Below are 18618 nucleotides of genomic sequence, written 5' to 3' on the forward strand. Positions count from 1 at the left end.
ATATGCTTTGTATGTCATGTTTAACTGATATCCCAAATGTTTAACAGGGTAAAGGTATCCATTTTTCCCCAACTGATCAATGTACTTCTGAGCAAGATCTGCAATTTTTCATGAAAATTGCAAACTTACTCTGAAATTCATATGGAAGAAAAACTTGCATTGATAGTCAAGACAGTCTTGAAAAGGAAGAACAGTGAGGTAGAACCTAATGGACAAGGCCTCAAAATATATTACAAATCAGTAGTAATTAAAGCAATATATTACTGACATAGAGAAAAACATATACATTAATGAAAGAATGCAGAAATCAGAAACAGGTGCATATATATATGAAAATTTAGTATACATTACTGTGGAGAGAATAAACTTGATTATTCATGGTACTGAGCAGTTGGCATTACATTTGGAAAAAATTAAATTTAACTCTTCTTCATATCATTTTTAAGAATCCAGATAAAGTTGTACACATACACCAACTATAAAAGAAAGTTATACTTATGACTGTGGGATGATACAGCCTTTTATAACAATACATAAAATGCAAAAACCATAAAAGGGAATATTAATGTTTGACTATAATGAAAGACATCATAAACTAAGTATGAGTAATAGGTGGAGAGAAAATATAAAAAGATATTTAACATCTGTAAGGAGACAACAATTTTTTAAAATAATATGTGCTACTGGTGTAGTCAGCATGGAATGGGCTCTTATAAATGGTTTATGCATACATCATTTGGTACAATATTTCTGAAAAACACTTGGTAATATCTAAAACTTTTAAAAAGTCATCATTTTTTCCCCTAGTAATTCAACTTCTAACATCTTCTCTAAGTATTTTTTAAATGCACACTACAATTTACATAGCATTAAGATTTTGGTGAAAACATGTCTAAATGTCCTAAAAGAGAAAATAATTAAATTATAGTGTTAACATTGTGGAATAATATAATGCTGTTAAATTGTTTATAATAAATACTAAAAGGTAGAGAAATGATTGTGATATAATGTTAGGTGTACAAGAAGCTTCTTTAAAGTTCCATGTATAATTATCTCCCAATGGAAAGTAAGAATAAGAAAAATCTGAGCGAGGAATTTTCTGCAAATTTTTTTTATGATTAATGCCATTTGGAAAAAAAGAAGGAAAATACTATATTGACTATGTTTAGGGTTAGATACTGAATAAGTTTTTGTTTAAAATGTATAGTGACAGAATATCAACAAAGAGACAGAAATTTATAAAAAAGAACCAAGTGGAAATTTAGGAGTTTAATAGTAAAATAACTGAAACGAAAACACAAAAAACAGGCTCAACAGCAGATCTTAACTGGCAAAAGAAAGAATAATGAATTTGATGATAGATCATTAGAAACTATCCACTCTGAAGAAGAAGGGGAAAAAAAGGTAAAGGAACAGAGACTCAGAGATCTTTAGGACACCATCAAGTATACAAGCATACACAAGTACTAAAGGGAATTCTCCAAACTGAAAGAAAATGATATTAGATGTTAATTTTAACTCAAATGAAGAAATAAATAGCACCAGAAAAAGTAATTATGTAGGTAAAATATAAAAGACTATATAAATACATTTTCCTCTTTTCTACTCTTATTTAAAAGTCAATTGCATAAAAACAATAATTATAAAAGGAATTACAGGGCTTAGAACATAAACAGAATGTACATGTTTGTATGATAATAGCACAAAGAAGAAGGGATAAACTTGGAGTTCTATTGGAACAAGGTTTCAATACTTTATTAAATTTCAGTTAGTATTAATACAAAGTATGTTGCTATAAATTGAGATGTATATTCTAATCCCTAAATTACACTTGGAGCAACCACTTAGCAAATAACTAAAAACAATTTTTTAAACAATAAAGCAATAATAAAAAAGACGACCTCATTAAAATTGGACCAAGTATCTGAATGTACATTTCTCCTAAGAATATATATAAATATATATATAAGCACATGAAAAATATTCAGTATCATTAGCCATAAGGGTATGCAAATCAAAACCACAGTGAGACACCACTTCACACTCACTAGGATGGCAATAATCCAAATGTGCTGATAAGGATATGGAGAAATTGGAATCCTCACACACTGCTGGTGGGACATAAAATGGTGCAGCTGCTTTGGAAAACAGTCTAACAGTTCCTCAAAAAGGTTAAACAGAATTACCATATGAGGGCTTCCCTGGTGGCACAGTGGTTAAGAATCCGCCTGCCAATGCAGGGGCAAGGGTTCAAGCCCTGGTCCGGGAAGATCCCACACGCCACGGAGTAACTGGGCCCATGCACCACAACTGCTGAGCCTGCGCTCTGGAGCCCGCGAGCCACAACTACTGAAGCCCGCACGCCTAGAGTCCGTGCTCCGCAACAAGAGAAGCCACCGCGATGAGAAGCCCATACACTTCAACAAAGTGTAGTCCCTGCTCGTCACAACTAGAGAAAGCCCACACGCAGCAACAAAGACCCAACTCAGCCAAAAATAAATAAATAAATAAATAAATAAATAAATAAATAACCATATGATCTAGCAATTACATTCCTAGGCAGATACCAAGAGAAATGAAAATACATATCCACATAAAAACTTGTACGTGAATGTTTATAGCAGCCTTATTCCTAATAGCCAACATGTAGAAACAAATCAAATGTCTTATCAACTGATAAATGGGCAAACAAATTGTGGTATATACATTGACCTACCTACAGTAGGTATACGCAACTGGGTACATACAATGGAATATTATTTTGCAATATAGATTGCAATATATTGATACATGTTGCAACATGGATGAGCCTTGAAAACATTATGCTAAGTAAAAGAAACCAGTCACAAAAGACTACACATTGTATGATTACATGTATATGAAATATCCAGAATAAGCAAATCAATAGAGGCAAAAAGTAGATTAGTGGTTGCCTAAAGCAGAAAGGATTGGAGGGAAATAGAGGCTGGCTGCTATTGGATGTGGGATTTCTTTCTGGGATGATGAGAATGTTCTAAAATTGACTGTGGTAATGGTTGCATAACGCTGGTTACGTAGTAAAAAGTCATTAAGTATTCACCTATAATAAAAGTTATCTTACCGCCTTTAATCTTTTAGCATGGTATTCTGCTGCTGAAAAATATTTTCCTGGTGCTACCAGTTTATCAGTCATATTTGATACATACACACCAATTTTAGTCATCTGTGTGGATGTTGTATTTGTAGTTTGCTGGAGCTTTCTTCTCTGAAAAACTGTCTAAAATAAAAACATTTTAAAAATTTAAATAAATATCCACTATATACACATAAAGTGAGTAAAGAGCATATTTTCCTACACATTTAAGTTAATATCTTTTATTATTTTAATTACCATATAATTCCCTAAAAGATTTTAATTTTAGAGAGCTACACAGTTGAACACTTGTTGATTCTGTAGCTTCAAAATCCTACATGGAAAAATAAAAATATTACCTGTGTTTCCCTACAAAATGCATTCAGTTTTCCAGGAATCTTTTTAGGTACAGTTTGTGTTCCAGCATTGTGATATTCCATTCCTGTTATTTTATGTCTGAATCCACCAAGAAATGGTTTGTGAAAATCAGATTTTATAATCTCAACAGCTACTTCCTGGTACTGATCAATGCCTGAGGAGATAAAACCAAGATTAAATGAAAGTTCAACTACAAAGGGACTCTAAAAAAATACTTTACCTAAAAGATATCAAATAACTAACCAGTTTGTACTCTGACAGTTATGATTTGAGAGGCATCACTTGATCTATCTATTCTTTTGATTGGATATAGATCTGGATGTAAAGAAATGATTTCCACTTGGACAATATCCTGGGGCTTAACTGCATGTTGTAGTAGTGTCTCATGATCTTTAATAATCATTCCTAAAAATGAGGTAAAATTATAAAAAGTGTTATGGCAAAGAAATGATTATATGTACTCATTTTAAGGGATGGAAAACATCAATGGTGCTTACATGAACACATATTGTTTAATTACCAAATAGCGTATTGATGATGTCCACCTCTTGCTGTATTATTAGTATCAAAAACTCCACAATGGAAAAAATTAAGGTGGTACTCCTGAGCAAGAATTCAGCATTATAAGTAAAGTAAAAATACAACTCTCAACTCATCAGAAATACAAATATACAATAACCATGCAACTATAAACATTTAAAAATAAAAAACACATTCTATAATATGAGCAAAATCATATTCTAAACAGCGATTCTCTAAAAAATCACAATGTTTTATACATAAGCATAGGACGTATCCATATCAGGGAAAGCCTGATTATTTTAATACACACTCCTAATGTATACACTCAGAGTTCTAAAGAATCCCTTCCTTTCTGTTTCTATAATCAGAAATTCATATAAATTAATTCATGCCAAGGTAGAGCTAAGACTCAGTTTTTTGCTGAAAAAAGTGTACATCATCACCTTATTTTTATGTTTTATTGCTTCAACTTATACCCCCATCCCCACTGGTTTATTTCATAAACTGACTATAAATTTTTCTATATTTTAAGGCATACATAAATATGTACAATGTTACTGGCTGCTGCTTTGTATAATGATAGAAACTATATCAGTTTTCCAATGTATGTTCTTCCTAAATTACAATTAGGAATTTAACATAGCAAAGGTTTGTTTTACTCATTCTTAGAAATATGTCAGATACCACTAGTCTATTTTAGCTATGTTCAAGAAAGCACATTCAAAAATCTTTGAGTTTCAATTTCACCTTAAATTCTTAATTAAAAAAAATTAATGTTATATGGATTTTGCAATAGGTGGAATAATGGCCCTAAAATATATCCATGTACATTCCTAGAGTCTATGGATGCTACCTTATATGGAAAAAGTGACTGCAGATTTTATTAAGTTAAGGATTTTGAGATGGGTAGATTGTCCTGGATTAGTCACATGAGCCTTACATGTAATCATAAGTGCCCTTTAAGAGGAAGGAGGAGGGAGATTTGACTGCAGAGAAGATGATATGACAGAAGCAGAGAGAGGTTTAAAGATGCTATGCTGCCGACTTTGAAGATGAGGAGGCCCAAGAACGCAAGAAATGCAACTCTAGAAGCTGGAAAAGGCAAAGAAGCAGACTCTCCCCAGAACCTCCAGAGAACAGCCCTGCTGACACCTTGATGTTATCCAAGTGAAAATGATTTAGGATTTTTGGTCTCCAGACCATAAGCAAAATAAGCCACTAAATTTGTTAATTGTTACAACAGTCATAAGAAACTAACAGAGATTCCTCTTCCAACTAACACAGAGCCCTCTTCAGTCCTCTAATTGTTTCTAGTGTAGGCTTAGTCCCACCAAACTTGAACTCTAGTTCTAGTACTAGAAGAAAGTACCTGTCTTGAAGAGTGGTTGGCACAGAATCAAGCTCTTTTTTTTTATTGCTGCTGACATAAGCCAGTGGCAATGCATGGTATTTACACATAAAGAAGAAAAGTCATGACGTGCAAAGAAATAGATTCTTAGGTACCACTGGCCAGGTGCTCAGTCTCAAAGTGCTCTCTCTTCTCCAGTTTTGAACTTCACCTTATAGTTAATGCCAAGCAGCTCCAAATTCCCTTTTTGGAGTCATACCTATATTTAAGTTCAGACTCTGCCACTCATAAGCTTTGGGAATTTGCAGAAGTTCCTCGAGCTTTAGCTTCCATCTCTCAAAAAAAATTAATAGTAATACCTACCTCAAAGGATTGTTGTGTAGATTGAATGATAATGTGACAATGTAGGCAGAATGTTCTGTAGAAGGACTAGCACATAGTAAGTGCTCATCAAATTAGCCATCATCATCAACATGATCATTATCATCATCAGTATCATTATTGTTACAGTAACTATTTAAATTTTAGCTTTGTTTCCTCAATCAAGCTTTAGTAACCTGTTGTTTGAATACATGAACATCTTACTACTGGAGCACATTCATTACAATAGTTTTCTAAAAATAATTTTGAAACTGAACTGATTGTTTTTCTCTGATTTGGCAAGGAGGAAGAACTTCATAGGTATGGCTTACTCCTTTTTAGCACTTCGGATTTTCCCACAAAAAAAATGTTCTTATTGCCCTAGAAACTTGGGGCATCTTTATAAGTTAATATCAAACTTTTTAAAATAAAATATTATGATCTGTGCAGGCATATTCTACAGAAACATTTCCTGAGCTACTCTAGTCTGCTTAATTCTATCACAGTTACTAAGACCTCAGCCTCTCATGACACAAGGCTAATATAAGGTGGGCTACTCAATATTGCCCACAAAATATAAAGTTGAACATCATCAGAATGTGAACGGACCTTAATGTACAGAAGACTGATAAACCATTTTCAGGCCTCTTCTTTTTCTATCCATGCTCATTCATCATCTATCTTTTTAACCTCATTTCCTCCTACTTCCCATATATAATTCACTTCTATTCCCTCTAAATTCCTTACCACTTCCCAAAAGTCCCAGGTTTTCTCACCTCTTTGGGACTTAGCAAAAGTATTATCACTTTTATCAGATGAAGCTTTCTAGAATCTCCCAGTTTCCTTCCTCGCTGTTCTCACAGTTTTTTGAACATATCTCCATCAAAACATTTACACACTGTGTGGTAACCATTGCATACATCTTCTTCCTTCCTAGTCTGTAAACACCTTGAAAACAGGGATTTTGTTTCATGTTTCTTTATATCTTTGGCTCTTAGCAAAGTATTTGGAACAAAGTATGTCCTTAGTAATAATGTGTTGAATGAATGTATAACCACAATATAATGTTCAAACAGTAAACATGAAGATATTTAGTTTAAAAAATCAAAGAGAAGTCTCAATAAGTTTTATTAGCCTCCAAGCTTACCTGCACATCTTATCTGCAGGACATAAGGTGGGACACCTAATAGAGATGAAAAATGATCCTTGAGGCATTTTAGAACAGTGTCAACTTTAAAGGGCATTATAATTTCCTGGCCCACAGGAAGAAGTACAACTTTTACTGTAGAAAAAATAAGAGAAAAAAAGAGTCATAGTTAAAAGCAAGGGTCAGCATCATAGAATCCACAGACAGAGAAATATGGGACAATTTGTAATCACATAGAATGCAGGTTGTCTCTGCCATGTTCTCCCACCACACCTCCGTAATAAGAGCTAGTGTTCATTTTCTAAGAGGAGAAGTGACAAACATTCAGTTGCAACATTTTGCTTTGAAAATCAATGCATAATCTCAAGAATTAGCATCAATGGTCAATGCCTGCTCCCCCAACTCCAGGTCAAAGTTCAGATCTCTCTTGCATTGCCTTCTATGAGGATCAGTGCACATTTGAGATTACCTCCTCACCCAGAATACCATGAGAAAGAGGAAATGAAACTAAAGTGCTTTTAAAGATTCTTTTAAAATCATTTAAAATTTTTAAAGATTCCCAATATCTGGCATATATAATTCAGATATAAACACAGGAAACATCTCAGAACATCAAGTGTTTTTGTGTAGTATTACAAAGGGAGACCCTGAGACCTGAACTTAGAAACATACATGCTTTGATTAGATATTTATACCATGCATCAGGAAATCAGTGTGTATTCATGAAGTTAAGAAAAACCAATAGGGAAATTTTCAAAGAAAATTTTCCTTGACCTTGCGATGACAAAAGATTATCTAAGTCCATTCTTCTTCCCATAATTGATTTATGTCTATAGCTGGCAAAATGCAAAACAGAAAATCATTGTTTTTTTACAAATATCTGGAATAACTATGCACAAATCTACTTTTCACAAAAATGGACATTATGTAGCTCACTCCCAACTCTATAAAATAAAAATCAAGACACATGTTAAAAATAGAGAAAAACTGTTATTATAAAATGACTATCTGTTCGGAAATTATAGGGAGGGTACATAGTACTTAAAAACTAATTATGATGGGGTAAACTTTTTACTTTTATATCTACAGACTTTAAATTTTAATGGAGAAGATATAATATAAGTAAGATGGAATGGAGAGTACACATGCAGACCAAAAAAGTTTCATATATTTCTAGATGCCTGACATGACAGTTTGCATAAAGCTCTACGAGACGTTCATCACTAATCCCAGCATGAAATGTAACAAGGCATTATTGATGCTAAGGTTCTTTAAGCTTGTTAAATATTATTTTCACAGTTCTCTCCTAATAAGAGAACACTCTCACAGATGTTACGTTATCAGAAGGCTATTTTAATTGTTTCCTGGATTCAAAATTCTATGATTAATGTATTTTAAATTTTCCATAGCAGTGACTTCCTAAGCTTTAGGAAGGGAAAGTTTGTTCAGGAATCTGTGAGCCTCAGGAAGTACAGGACCAAGACCACTTTTTTTTAATCATCATATATTTGGTAAAAGCTATAATTACAGGGAATCACAGAATTATCAAAAAATGGAGCCCAAATTCACAATGAATAATGTAATTGAGGGATAACAATTTCAATTAGGCATAAATGGCCTTGATTACTTCTCCTCCTCCTTTTTATTCTTACTTGTGTGGACACATCACACAAGAGCTAACTACTCCACTAGATTCAAAAGCTACATTTTACCAGCCAGACTAAGCTGCTGTTATTGTTAAATGATGACCCATGTTCTCCACTCTATGGATGGAAACTCTCTCAAAAGTTATGGACAAGGGGGGAAGGAGCAGTCAGTTAACCACCCAAGTAGAATTCTCCATGTAACCACCTTCTTGCTGCTCCCCTCTGCTTTGTTACCAACAATGTAGTAATAACTTCCACATGCCATGTGATCAACATTATGTCTTTAAAATTAACCCATAATGAAAGACAACCATGATTTTTCTGAAGCTTAATATAAAGTTAACACTAAGCAGAAATATGGAAATACGTAAAAGCAACGAGATATGTGGAATGAGTACTGTATATGAAACCAGAAAAATATGGTGTCAAGTTCCCATCCCACCTCTTGCTAGCTATGTACATAATTAATTCCAACATGGCATGCAAAAGAATTACAATTATACTCAAAAATTTCTCCCTAAACATTTTATGAACCTATTTTATTTTGGAAAAACAGAGAAACAACACTTTAAAATTTATTGATGCTCCGTTATTTAGGGAAGTAGATACTGCAGAATAGAGGAGAGGCTTCACACATAATTAAGAGATTCAAGTGGCATAGCCACAGAGGTTTGGTGGATAAGGGAGTGGGAAAGTAATATCAAATATAAAATAAATCTTCAAGAAAAAACAACCATTCTTCAAAATGAGGCGGAAAAAATACCCTATCTTCCCTAGGTAATACCTGTTGCTGACGAATCTTTCATTGATGTTTTCAGAGATTCCTTTACAGCCTTTACTTTTTCCAGAATTGCCAGAGAATCTTTTGAATATTGTTCGGCTGACTGCACTGCATTATCAGATTTAGCTAGAGAGTCTCCACCGTCTCCTGGAGAATATGAAACTTGCTCATCTGCCGTAACGTCTTCCATGAGTTGCTCGACATCATTTAGTTCCAGTCTTAAAACGCTCTGGTCACTCGGCTCCTCAACACGTTTTTCACGGCCCCCACTAGATGGTTCTAGTTCAGATTCACAGTCTTCAGTCTGATCTGACTCTGGAACCTCTTCTGAGGGAACTGGAATATTGATAGTCCCAAAAGCATCCTCTCTTTCTTTTGATGAATCAACATTCTGAGCATCAGATCCTTCCTCCTGGTCAGACATTGTCCTGAATTAAAAAAATATATATATATATATATATATATATTTACTACACTTAAAACTTCTACACCAAATATCAAATTCATTGCTGGCATGCAGCAATGGTCATAGTATACTACAATGTGGCTCATTATTTTTTTAATATTATCTTAGTAATGGCATTAGGTAAAAAACATTGGTGAATTTTTAATAAAAACACCACAGAAAGTAAAAATGTGTACCAAAAAAAGAACCTCATAGGGCTTCCCTGGTGGCACAGTGGTTGAGAGTCTGCCTGCCGATGCAGGGGACACAGGTTCGTGCCCCGGTCAGGGAAGATCCCACATGCCGCGGAGCGGCTAGGCCCATGAGCCATGGCCACTGAGCCTGCGCGTCCGGAGCCTGTGCTCCGCAATGGGAGAGGCCACAACAGTGAGAGGCCCACATACCACAAAAAAAAAAAAAAAAGAACCTCATAACACAATAAATTTGAGAGAAATATTCTATGAAGAATATATTTTAAAAATTCTAAAATATATTGTCATCTCTTATTCAATGAACAATGCCTTGTGAAAGAAGAATTTTTTTCAATAGCCTTTTTTCTAAAAAAGGCTATTTATGCTTCTGACATTGCAATTGAATAGAAGCTCCAAGGAACCTGACATCTCCACAGCAACTATACGCTGGAAAGTACACACTGTAGTAGCTTTGCTCTCACAAATTATAGCAGAGGTGTCCAATGACCTCTGTCCCCCAAAACAAACATATCAACAAACAAATGTGGGTTGATCTTGGAGCTAAGTAGGGCCTAAGCTACAGCAACCAAGAGTTTTGGCTTGGGAAACAGTACGACAGCATACAGGAGCTTGGGCCAGGGTGGGCCAGAGCAGCCCAGAGCCAGGCATCAGAGGCAGCAGCTGGATCAGAGCAGTGAGAAGCCAGTATAGCCAGGAGCCTACCTATAGAGGTTGGCAGCCGGGAAAAGGGGATAGGGGAAGTGACCCTGAGGCTGATTTCTGAGGCAAAAGCACAGGGAAGATTAAAACTTGAAATAGTAGTGAGATGGAAAAGCTGTGTTTGGAACTTTCACTTAAGCATAGATCCTTATGGAGAAAAAAATTAACCTTAGTGAAGTTCTCTGGCTACCAAATGACAAATTAAAAATAATTAATAATAATAAAATCCTGAATAAAAATGTATACTTGTTGAATTCAATGAATACAGCATTAGAGCTGAAGAGAGAACTAGTGAACTGGAAGATAAATCAAAAGATTTTACATAGACTGTTGCAAAGAGATAAGGATATGAAAAATATGAGAGATTAAGAGCCATGGAGAAAAGAATCTCCCTGCCAACTCAGGGGACACGGGTTTGAGCCCTGGTCCAGGAAGCTCCCACATGTGCACAGCAACAAAGACCTAATGCAGCCATAAATAAATAAAAGAAAAAAATTTTTAAATATATTAAAAAACAACAAAGAGTGTGCAACAGAGACTGCACATAGCCTGTGAAGCCCTTTTCAGAAAAAGTCTGCCAGCCCCTGATCTGGCATGAGTCAAATTGGAGTCCTAAAAGAAAACAAAGATGGAAGGGAGAAAATATCATAAAAGGTAATGGCTGAAAATTTTTCAAAACTGATTAAAAATATGAATCTACAGGTCCAGGAAGCACAATATAAAAATATACTTAACAGGATAAATAGAAGTAATTCATAGCCATTTATATTGTAACTAAATTACAGAATAACAAACAGAAAATCCAAAAAGCAAACAGTGATCAAGGACATATCATCCACTGTTTTGAATCCTATTTGCTGGCATTAATGCAAAAGAAAGAAAAGTAAAATCACTGCAATTTCTCATCAGAAAAATAGAAGCCAAGGCAATAATAGACTAATTAAAAGAAGGTTAGCACATGACTAATTAAAATAATAGACTAATTAAAACTATCAACCCAGAATTGTACACCCAGCAAAACTATCTTTCAAGAAGAAAAACAGAAACATTTACAGACAAGTTATCACCAAGATATCTGCTCTAAAGGAACTTCTAAAGGATACACTTGAAGAGGAGTAAAATGGGCCCAATGTAAGTCTGAAGTGCAAGAAGGAAAGGCAAACAAATAAATCATAAACATATGGGTAAACCCCAATAAATATTGTCAACACAAAATAATAGCAGAAAATTAAAATCTGAGACAATAAGAATATGTAACTGGGAAGGGAAAGATGAGAATAAACTATTATCAATTCCTTATACTGTTTACAAAATTGAGAGCTATGATATTAACTCTAGACATTGTTAAATTAAATATGCATGGTTAAACTTCAAGAACAACCAATAAAAGAACTGAAATTAAGTTTTAAAATTCCGGAACCATAAAGAGAAAAAAATGAGACAAAACTGAACAAAACTTCAACTTTTAAGAAGTTCGAGAAACTTCTTTAGGCTCTCACCCACACACACACAAATCTTCCTTTTGGTTATTTTCTCCTATAACAAAGTTTAGTGGCCTGATTAGAAAGAGAGCACCATAAAGAAGCCTTAACTCCTAGCAACATAATTATCTACCCTTTTTGGAGAATCTGAGATAATGCTTTTGTTTCTATCTGGTGGGTCATCCTCCCCCCAAAATGGCCAAGATAGCATCTTCTAAAACAGCAACAGCAACAAAATCAAAAACTTCTGCTCTTCAAAAGACAACTAGAAGAATCAAAAGGCAAACCATACACTGGGATGTAGTTTTTTGCAAAACTCTTATCTGATAAAGGACTTGTACCCAGAATATATAGAGAACTTGCAAAACTCAATAATAAGAAAAAAAAAAAAAACCAGTGAAAAAAATAAGTAAAAGATTTAAACAGATCCATCACCAAAGAATATACACAAGAAAGCAAATAAGCAGAGCCAGGACAAGATTGAGGCAAGCGTGGCACCTGCACTACCCTATACATGCACTTGCACCTGAGAATAAATGCCTCCTAAAATTTTAGACCTAGTTGCCTCAGTTGCCTCACTCTAATCCTGACCCTGAGTACAAGCACATGAAAAATGCACAATATCATTAGTCATTAGAGAAATGAAACTTCAAATCACAATGAGATTTCACTACACATCTATTAGAATAGTTTTAAAAAAATTTTAGCCCAACAATAGCCAGTAAGTATGAATACAAGTGGAGCTCTTATATCTTGATGCAAAAATGAAAACTGATATAGCATTTGAGATAACTGTTTGTCAGGTTTCTGACAAACACATTTATCATATGACCCAGCAATCTGTATCCTTTACCTATGTGGAATGAAAAACTACATTCACTCAAAACCTTCACACAAAAGTTAATAAAGGCTTTTTTCTTAATCACCAAAAACAGGAAACAACACAAACGTTCCTTAGCTGAGGAATGGATTATGATGCATTCATAGAATGGAATACCACGCATAAATAAAAAGGAATAAACTATTGATACACACAACATGTGTGAATCTAAAATAAATTATGATAAATGAAGAAGCCAATTCTAAGGGCTACATACTGTATTGTTCAATTAAGTGAAAAAGCAAAGCTCTTGGTTCACAACCTCCAGAATTCCCTGGGTAAAACAGAAATTGAGCCTGGTACACAAAGGGCAAGGAGAATCGAAGAGGCAGACCGCTCCAGATTGCAGGTGGCAGGTTTAATAAGCAAGGAAACTTACAAAGGAGGGTTGTCTTAGGCAGCCTAAAGACAGTAAATCTCAACATCTACCCGCCAAAATCCTGAGTTTATGAGATCTTAACTGGGTTCAGTCAGGTATACAGTTCCGATGGTCTCAATAGCACATCTCCTAGTTCAGGAACAATGGGCAGAAGGTACATTCCAAGGACAGGGGAGGGGGAAAGAGCCTCCAATTGCCCCCTGGGTAGTGGGTAAACCGGAGGTCATGTCCTTTCAATGACCTCTCCTCCACCAAAAGCATATACCAGTATGTACAACGTTACAGATACGACTACTTTTGTATATGTGTAGAATACCTCTGGAAGGTGAACTCCATGGAGGACAGGGAGGTGGGGAACATGGGTGCAAGACAGATTTTCACTGTTCATTCTTTTTACTGTTTGAACTTTTAGTTATGTATTATGGATTCAAGGGTAAATGTTATAATCTTTAAAAAGTTGTTTAAAAAGAAAAAAAAACACTCTACTATGATTGCATACAAAAACGTCCCCCTTTCACCTACAGTGCATAATTTCGTTGGTATATCTAGAATATTAGTGTAAGTAGTAAGGCAGGGATCCAGTTTTCCCTTCTACCAAATAGCCTTGTTGAGCTTTTAAGTTTCTTAAGAGGGCACAGCAAAGACCGTGGGTGGAGAGGAGTGAAAGAGGAATGTCTGAAAGCGCTCTATTTACTAAAGACTAAAAATGGTCACCATGTATGGCTAAACGTTTTCTAATGCCAGGCTGGGTTGCACACACGTCTTGCTTCTATATTATTAACCGTGATAAGCACTCGGGGTGGGAGGTGAGGTACACCTCCTAGCTTGATGCCGCTACTTCCGAATCCCAAATTAGAGATAAGAGCCAGAAAAGGAACCAAGAAAGATGGGATGCTTTGCAGTTTTTTGTTTGTTTTTTGTTGTTTTTTTCGGTACGCGGGCCTCTCATTGTTGGGGCCTCTCCCGCTGCGGAGCATAGGCTCTCCCGCTGCGGAGCATAGGCTCCGGACGCGCAGGCTCAGCGGCCATGGCTCACGGGCCCAGCCGCTCCGCGGCATGTGGGATCTTCCCGGGCCGGGGCACGAACCCGTGTCCCCTGCATCGGCAGGCGGACTCTCAACCACTGCGCCAGCAGGGGAGCCCGATGGGATGCTTTGCACAGTTTTTTAGGCAAAGGTGAAACATTCCCGAGTGGCCATACAGTCCCCAGAGCCCAAGTTGCACCAACGCCCCGCACAGAGCCCTCGGAGTCCAGCGCCTTAGTCACCCGCTCAAGGTCGGCCTACGGGTCGGGCCAGTCGAGGGCAGCCAGAACCTGTCCTCCTACCTAAGAAACGCAGTTAGTCGGGTAGAAGCGGCTTCCCCGGCTCCTAGAAAGCAGAGTCCACACGCGCCGAATTCTGTTTCCGGTTGTATCCTAGCAACCTCCCGGCACCACTCCCTCCCACCAGGACACCACTCACGCGAGAAGAGGCGGTGCCCGCGCTTAGAAAAAAAGGGGCGAGGGATGGAGCCGGGGAGGGGGCGGAGCCAGGGGAGGGGGCGGAGAGAAGATATGAAGCAGAGGTTGGGGCGGGGTGAGGGAGCCAGCGGATTTGTTACTTACTCGCTACCTAGGTCCGAAAGTGGTTCTGATGGTAACCACTCTCTAAGCTGTCTTTCACACTTGTGAAATGGCACAGTTCTCCGAACCAAATACTGACAGCAATTCGCGCTATGGATATAAAAAATCAGGGTTAGAGAAAATGTAAATATGAAGTGAGAGTGAGGACCTAAGCAAAGGAGAACACAGGTGTACAACAGCAGGTGCCTACTTGCTTTTCTTAAATTTGGAACTTGGCTCTTAGCTCCCTTGCAGCCAAACAGAAAAGGGAGATAGGAGCTATTAAATAATTCCCCTTTTAAGTCAGGAGAAGCAAAGCTATTGTTAATCACTGAATTATAAACGGTTTTTTTCCCTATGACTATAAATTCTTTAAATTGAGAAGGTTTTTAAAGAAGCACGTATTATTGCAGGAAAGGATCAATTGTGTTCCTATTATATATGTAGTAACAAACTTCATGTGGCTTCATAATAGCTAACATTTATTATTATTTGTTACTAAGCACTTACATATACTTCTAACTTAAATTTTACAATGATTTTTTAAAGGAAGAATTGTGATCAGCTTCCTCTTACTAATGAGGAAACTAAGGCTCAGAGAGGTTTGGTGGGGAACCAGAAATAAACCCAAGCAGTGTGACTCCAGAACCTCCATTTTAAACCACTATTCTATGCTGCCTTTGACCTAAAACCGTTTGATATTTAAAAAGGATGTAAGATTAAGTAATAAAATTAAAATTTGTGTTATATATAGTACAGGTCCATTCTTCCTTCATAATGTTCAATGTCTTCATTCCTTTATGCCATTCTGTTGAAATTGCTTTCTCCTCTCCCCAATAACTTCCTAATGGCCAATGTAATTTTTTTCCTTCTTTATCTCATTTTAAAATAGATTATTTCTTACTAGAATATAAAATATGTGTTATATTCTCAGATGAAATTGACTTTGCTAATGGTTTTAGATAAAAATGTTTTGTTTTGTTTTGTTTTTGGCTGCGCCCGGTCTTAGTTTCAGCAGGATCTTTAGTTGCAGCATGCGGGATCTTTTTTTAGTTGCGGCATGCCAGATTTAGTTCCCTGACCAGGGAGGGAACCTGGGCCGTCTTCATTGGGAGCTTGGAGTCTTAACCACTGGACCACCAGAAAAGTCTCAAAGCGTATGCATTTAAATCATTTCATGAATCCACATATTCATGAAGAGCAGAGAAAAGGGCATTTTGATAACCACTAGGGTTAGTCTCTCATGAATAAACCAGATGTTGCTGAAGATATGCAAATTCTTCCCAGTGCTCCCCTACTCCCATCTCCAAAATCATAATGTATCTTAAATTTTACTAGTAATGAGAATTTAATTCGTTTTAAACACTCACCTTTCTGGGTCTCCTGTTTAAAATGTATCATTCACTGCCCTCCCTGTTAGGGACAGTATGAAAAGCTAGATTTAGTCATAGAGGCAGGAGATGCAGGGATGAAAACCTGGCAGTAGATAACTTAAGTACTTCACCATCTTAAATGTGACTTGATACCCACTATATGTTCATATTTTATTTATAGTTTGCTGTGGAGGCGATTTTATACAACTCAGTTTTACAATATAAGCCTAACTTAATTGGTAGGCTTCCCAGGTACTCTATACAAGTTGGAAAGCACATCAAAATCACATACATATATATGTGTATATACACACACAAACACACACACACAGATATACAGTTGTTTGGTTATATAAAATAAATGTAAATGCAAGCTGAAAACAACCAATCAGAAAAAGACCCTCATTTCTGAAGGTGGAAAAGTAATTTAAAATACCATTTTACTTTTCACCATAAACCTTTGCATTTTTCTCAGGATTTATCGCCCAAAATGACTTATCTTTATTTCTCATGAAATAAGAATCCACCTTTATCTCAGCCTTTATTTATACAATAAACATTTCTTTTAAAATATTTTTATTTTTACAAAGATGCCATCTAGTGGCTTTATGAAATCAAGCATTTCAAAGTATTTCCCATTGTTACTTCATGCTAAAATGTAAATGAATGAATCAGAAAAAAATATTAGAATAATTTAGACCAAGGATCTGAAAATTATTCTTTAGAAATTATCGGTAAGAACTGAATTTGGATCATAATACCTTTATGAGCTTGTTAAGAGACTGGAAATACAGATCCATAGTCCCTTTTCTGAAAACTTAAGGGACAGATGTGTTTGAAATTCAGGTTTTTTTCAGATTTTTGAAGGTAATATGGACATATACTGTATATTCTGTAACACCTTCAGTGGGTCTGGGGAAGTACTCCAAAAGCAAATACATTAATACTTCTGTAACAAAATATATTCATAATCACATTAAAGTGGGATAAAGACCATAAACAGCCTTTTCTCAATTCAGGTCAGGTTTTGCTTCCAAATGAGTTATTAAAACACTTCCCGTTTTCAAACATTTTTGGAGTTTAGAATTTAGATATGGAATTGTGGACCTATTTTACCCTAAGAAAAAGAACCAACCCTCCAGTCACAGAAAAAGAGAGTTAAATGAAATATTATCATAAAATAGTAATGTTTACCTTTAGAAATGCCTAAAATGTTCACCTGAAAAAGAAACCAACATATTTGAAGATTATGAGAAACCCCAAAAAAGAATCTCTGCAATGCTTTTCATGTACAGTCATGTATAGAAAGAAGCTAATTGACCATACATATCATGTACACACACAACAAAAAATTAGCAATATAAACCAAAAGTCCACTTTGAAAACTCTATGTTAGCAGTGTGTGGCAAGTTAAATTTATGAGTTCTATAGTACGTTCCAAAAAAAATTTTTTTTAACTTTGGTTTTCTATTTCTTGTTTCTATATATGATTTGCCATGTTCCCTTTCCCCTGCCTCTGTGTTTATGAAACCACGTGTTGAAATGTCATCATTCTCATCCCAGATCCATTGTGTGACTCTTTTGAGCGCTGTCGACCCTCGTTAGACATGTAATATGAATAAGAAACAAACTTTTGTTGTATTAAGACATTGGGATTTAGGGGTAGCCTATTCTAATTCACTATTTTTCTCATATTTTCCTTCACTAAGGAGAGTTTTGGCTTATTACCTCTAAATGAAAACATTCGAATAAATTTCTTCAGTCCCCATAAATAATTCAATTTCTGTATCACATTCCCACTTTGATTTTGTTGGGGAGGAAGAAATTTTCCTCTACTCTTCTAGGGTCTTCTGCCTGGTCAAAGAATTAAGTTGACATGAGACAGATTAACCAGAGAAAATCACACAAATTTTAATAACACATACATGGGAGAGACCCAGGAAAACTGAGTAACTCACCAAAATGGCTGAAACCCTCATATTAAGTACCATCTTTAGCTAAAGACAAGAGGATGTTGTGGGTAGTGGTTTGGGACTTCAGAGGGGAGGAAGGCATTTCACAAGGATATAGAAGAGCGAATGTTTGGTAAATAAATGTTTGCTGGGCCATGCAGAGACAATGGGACATGGAAGTTTTAACAGACTTTGCTAGGTTCCTCCCTGTCTATACACCTAGCTCATACTATAGTTATGTATGGTGATAGCTTCCTTCAAAACTTCTTCCTGAGCCTTTTAGGCCTTGTTTTCAGCTCA

At 35.9% G+C, this 18618-nt stretch overlaps 1 protein-coding gene across 3 annotated transcripts in view; it reads right to left on the minus strand.

Moving 5' to 3' along the window:
* Positions 1-18618, minus strand: part of IQUB (IQ motif and ubiquitin domain containing) — a 66280-nt gene that overhangs the window by 44493 nt on the left and 3169 nt on the right. The window contains exons 2-9 of one of the 3 annotated variants that reach the window (XM_081243762.1): positions 17561-17585; positions 16364-16406; positions 14997-15104; positions 9298-9722; positions 6868-7002; positions 3734-3895; positions 3472-3644; positions 3101-3256 (exon numbers count right to left, since the gene is read on the minus strand). In XM_081243762.1, coding sequence (XP_081099888.1) covers positions 3101-3256; positions 3472-3644; positions 3734-3895; positions 6868-7002; positions 9298-9718 — 1047 coding nt within the window. In that variant the 5' untranslated portion in view covers positions 9719-9722; positions 14997-15104; positions 16364-16406; positions 17561-17585. Of the gene's footprint in view, positions 1-3100; positions 3257-3471; positions 3645-3733; positions 3896-6867; positions 7003-9297; positions 9723-14717; positions 14933-14996; positions 15105-16363; positions 16407-17560; positions 17586-18618 lie in introns of those variants that run through there. The other 2 variants (XM_081243764.1, XM_081243763.1) reach the window with 2 other exon arrangements.

This window comes from Mesoplodon bidens (genome assembly GCF_964165515.1).
Source record: "Mesoplodon bidens genome assembly, chromosome: 9".
In the NCBI taxonomy this organism is placed as follows: domain Eukaryota; kingdom Metazoa; phylum Chordata; class Mammalia; order Artiodactyla; family Ziphiidae; genus Mesoplodon; species Mesoplodon bidens.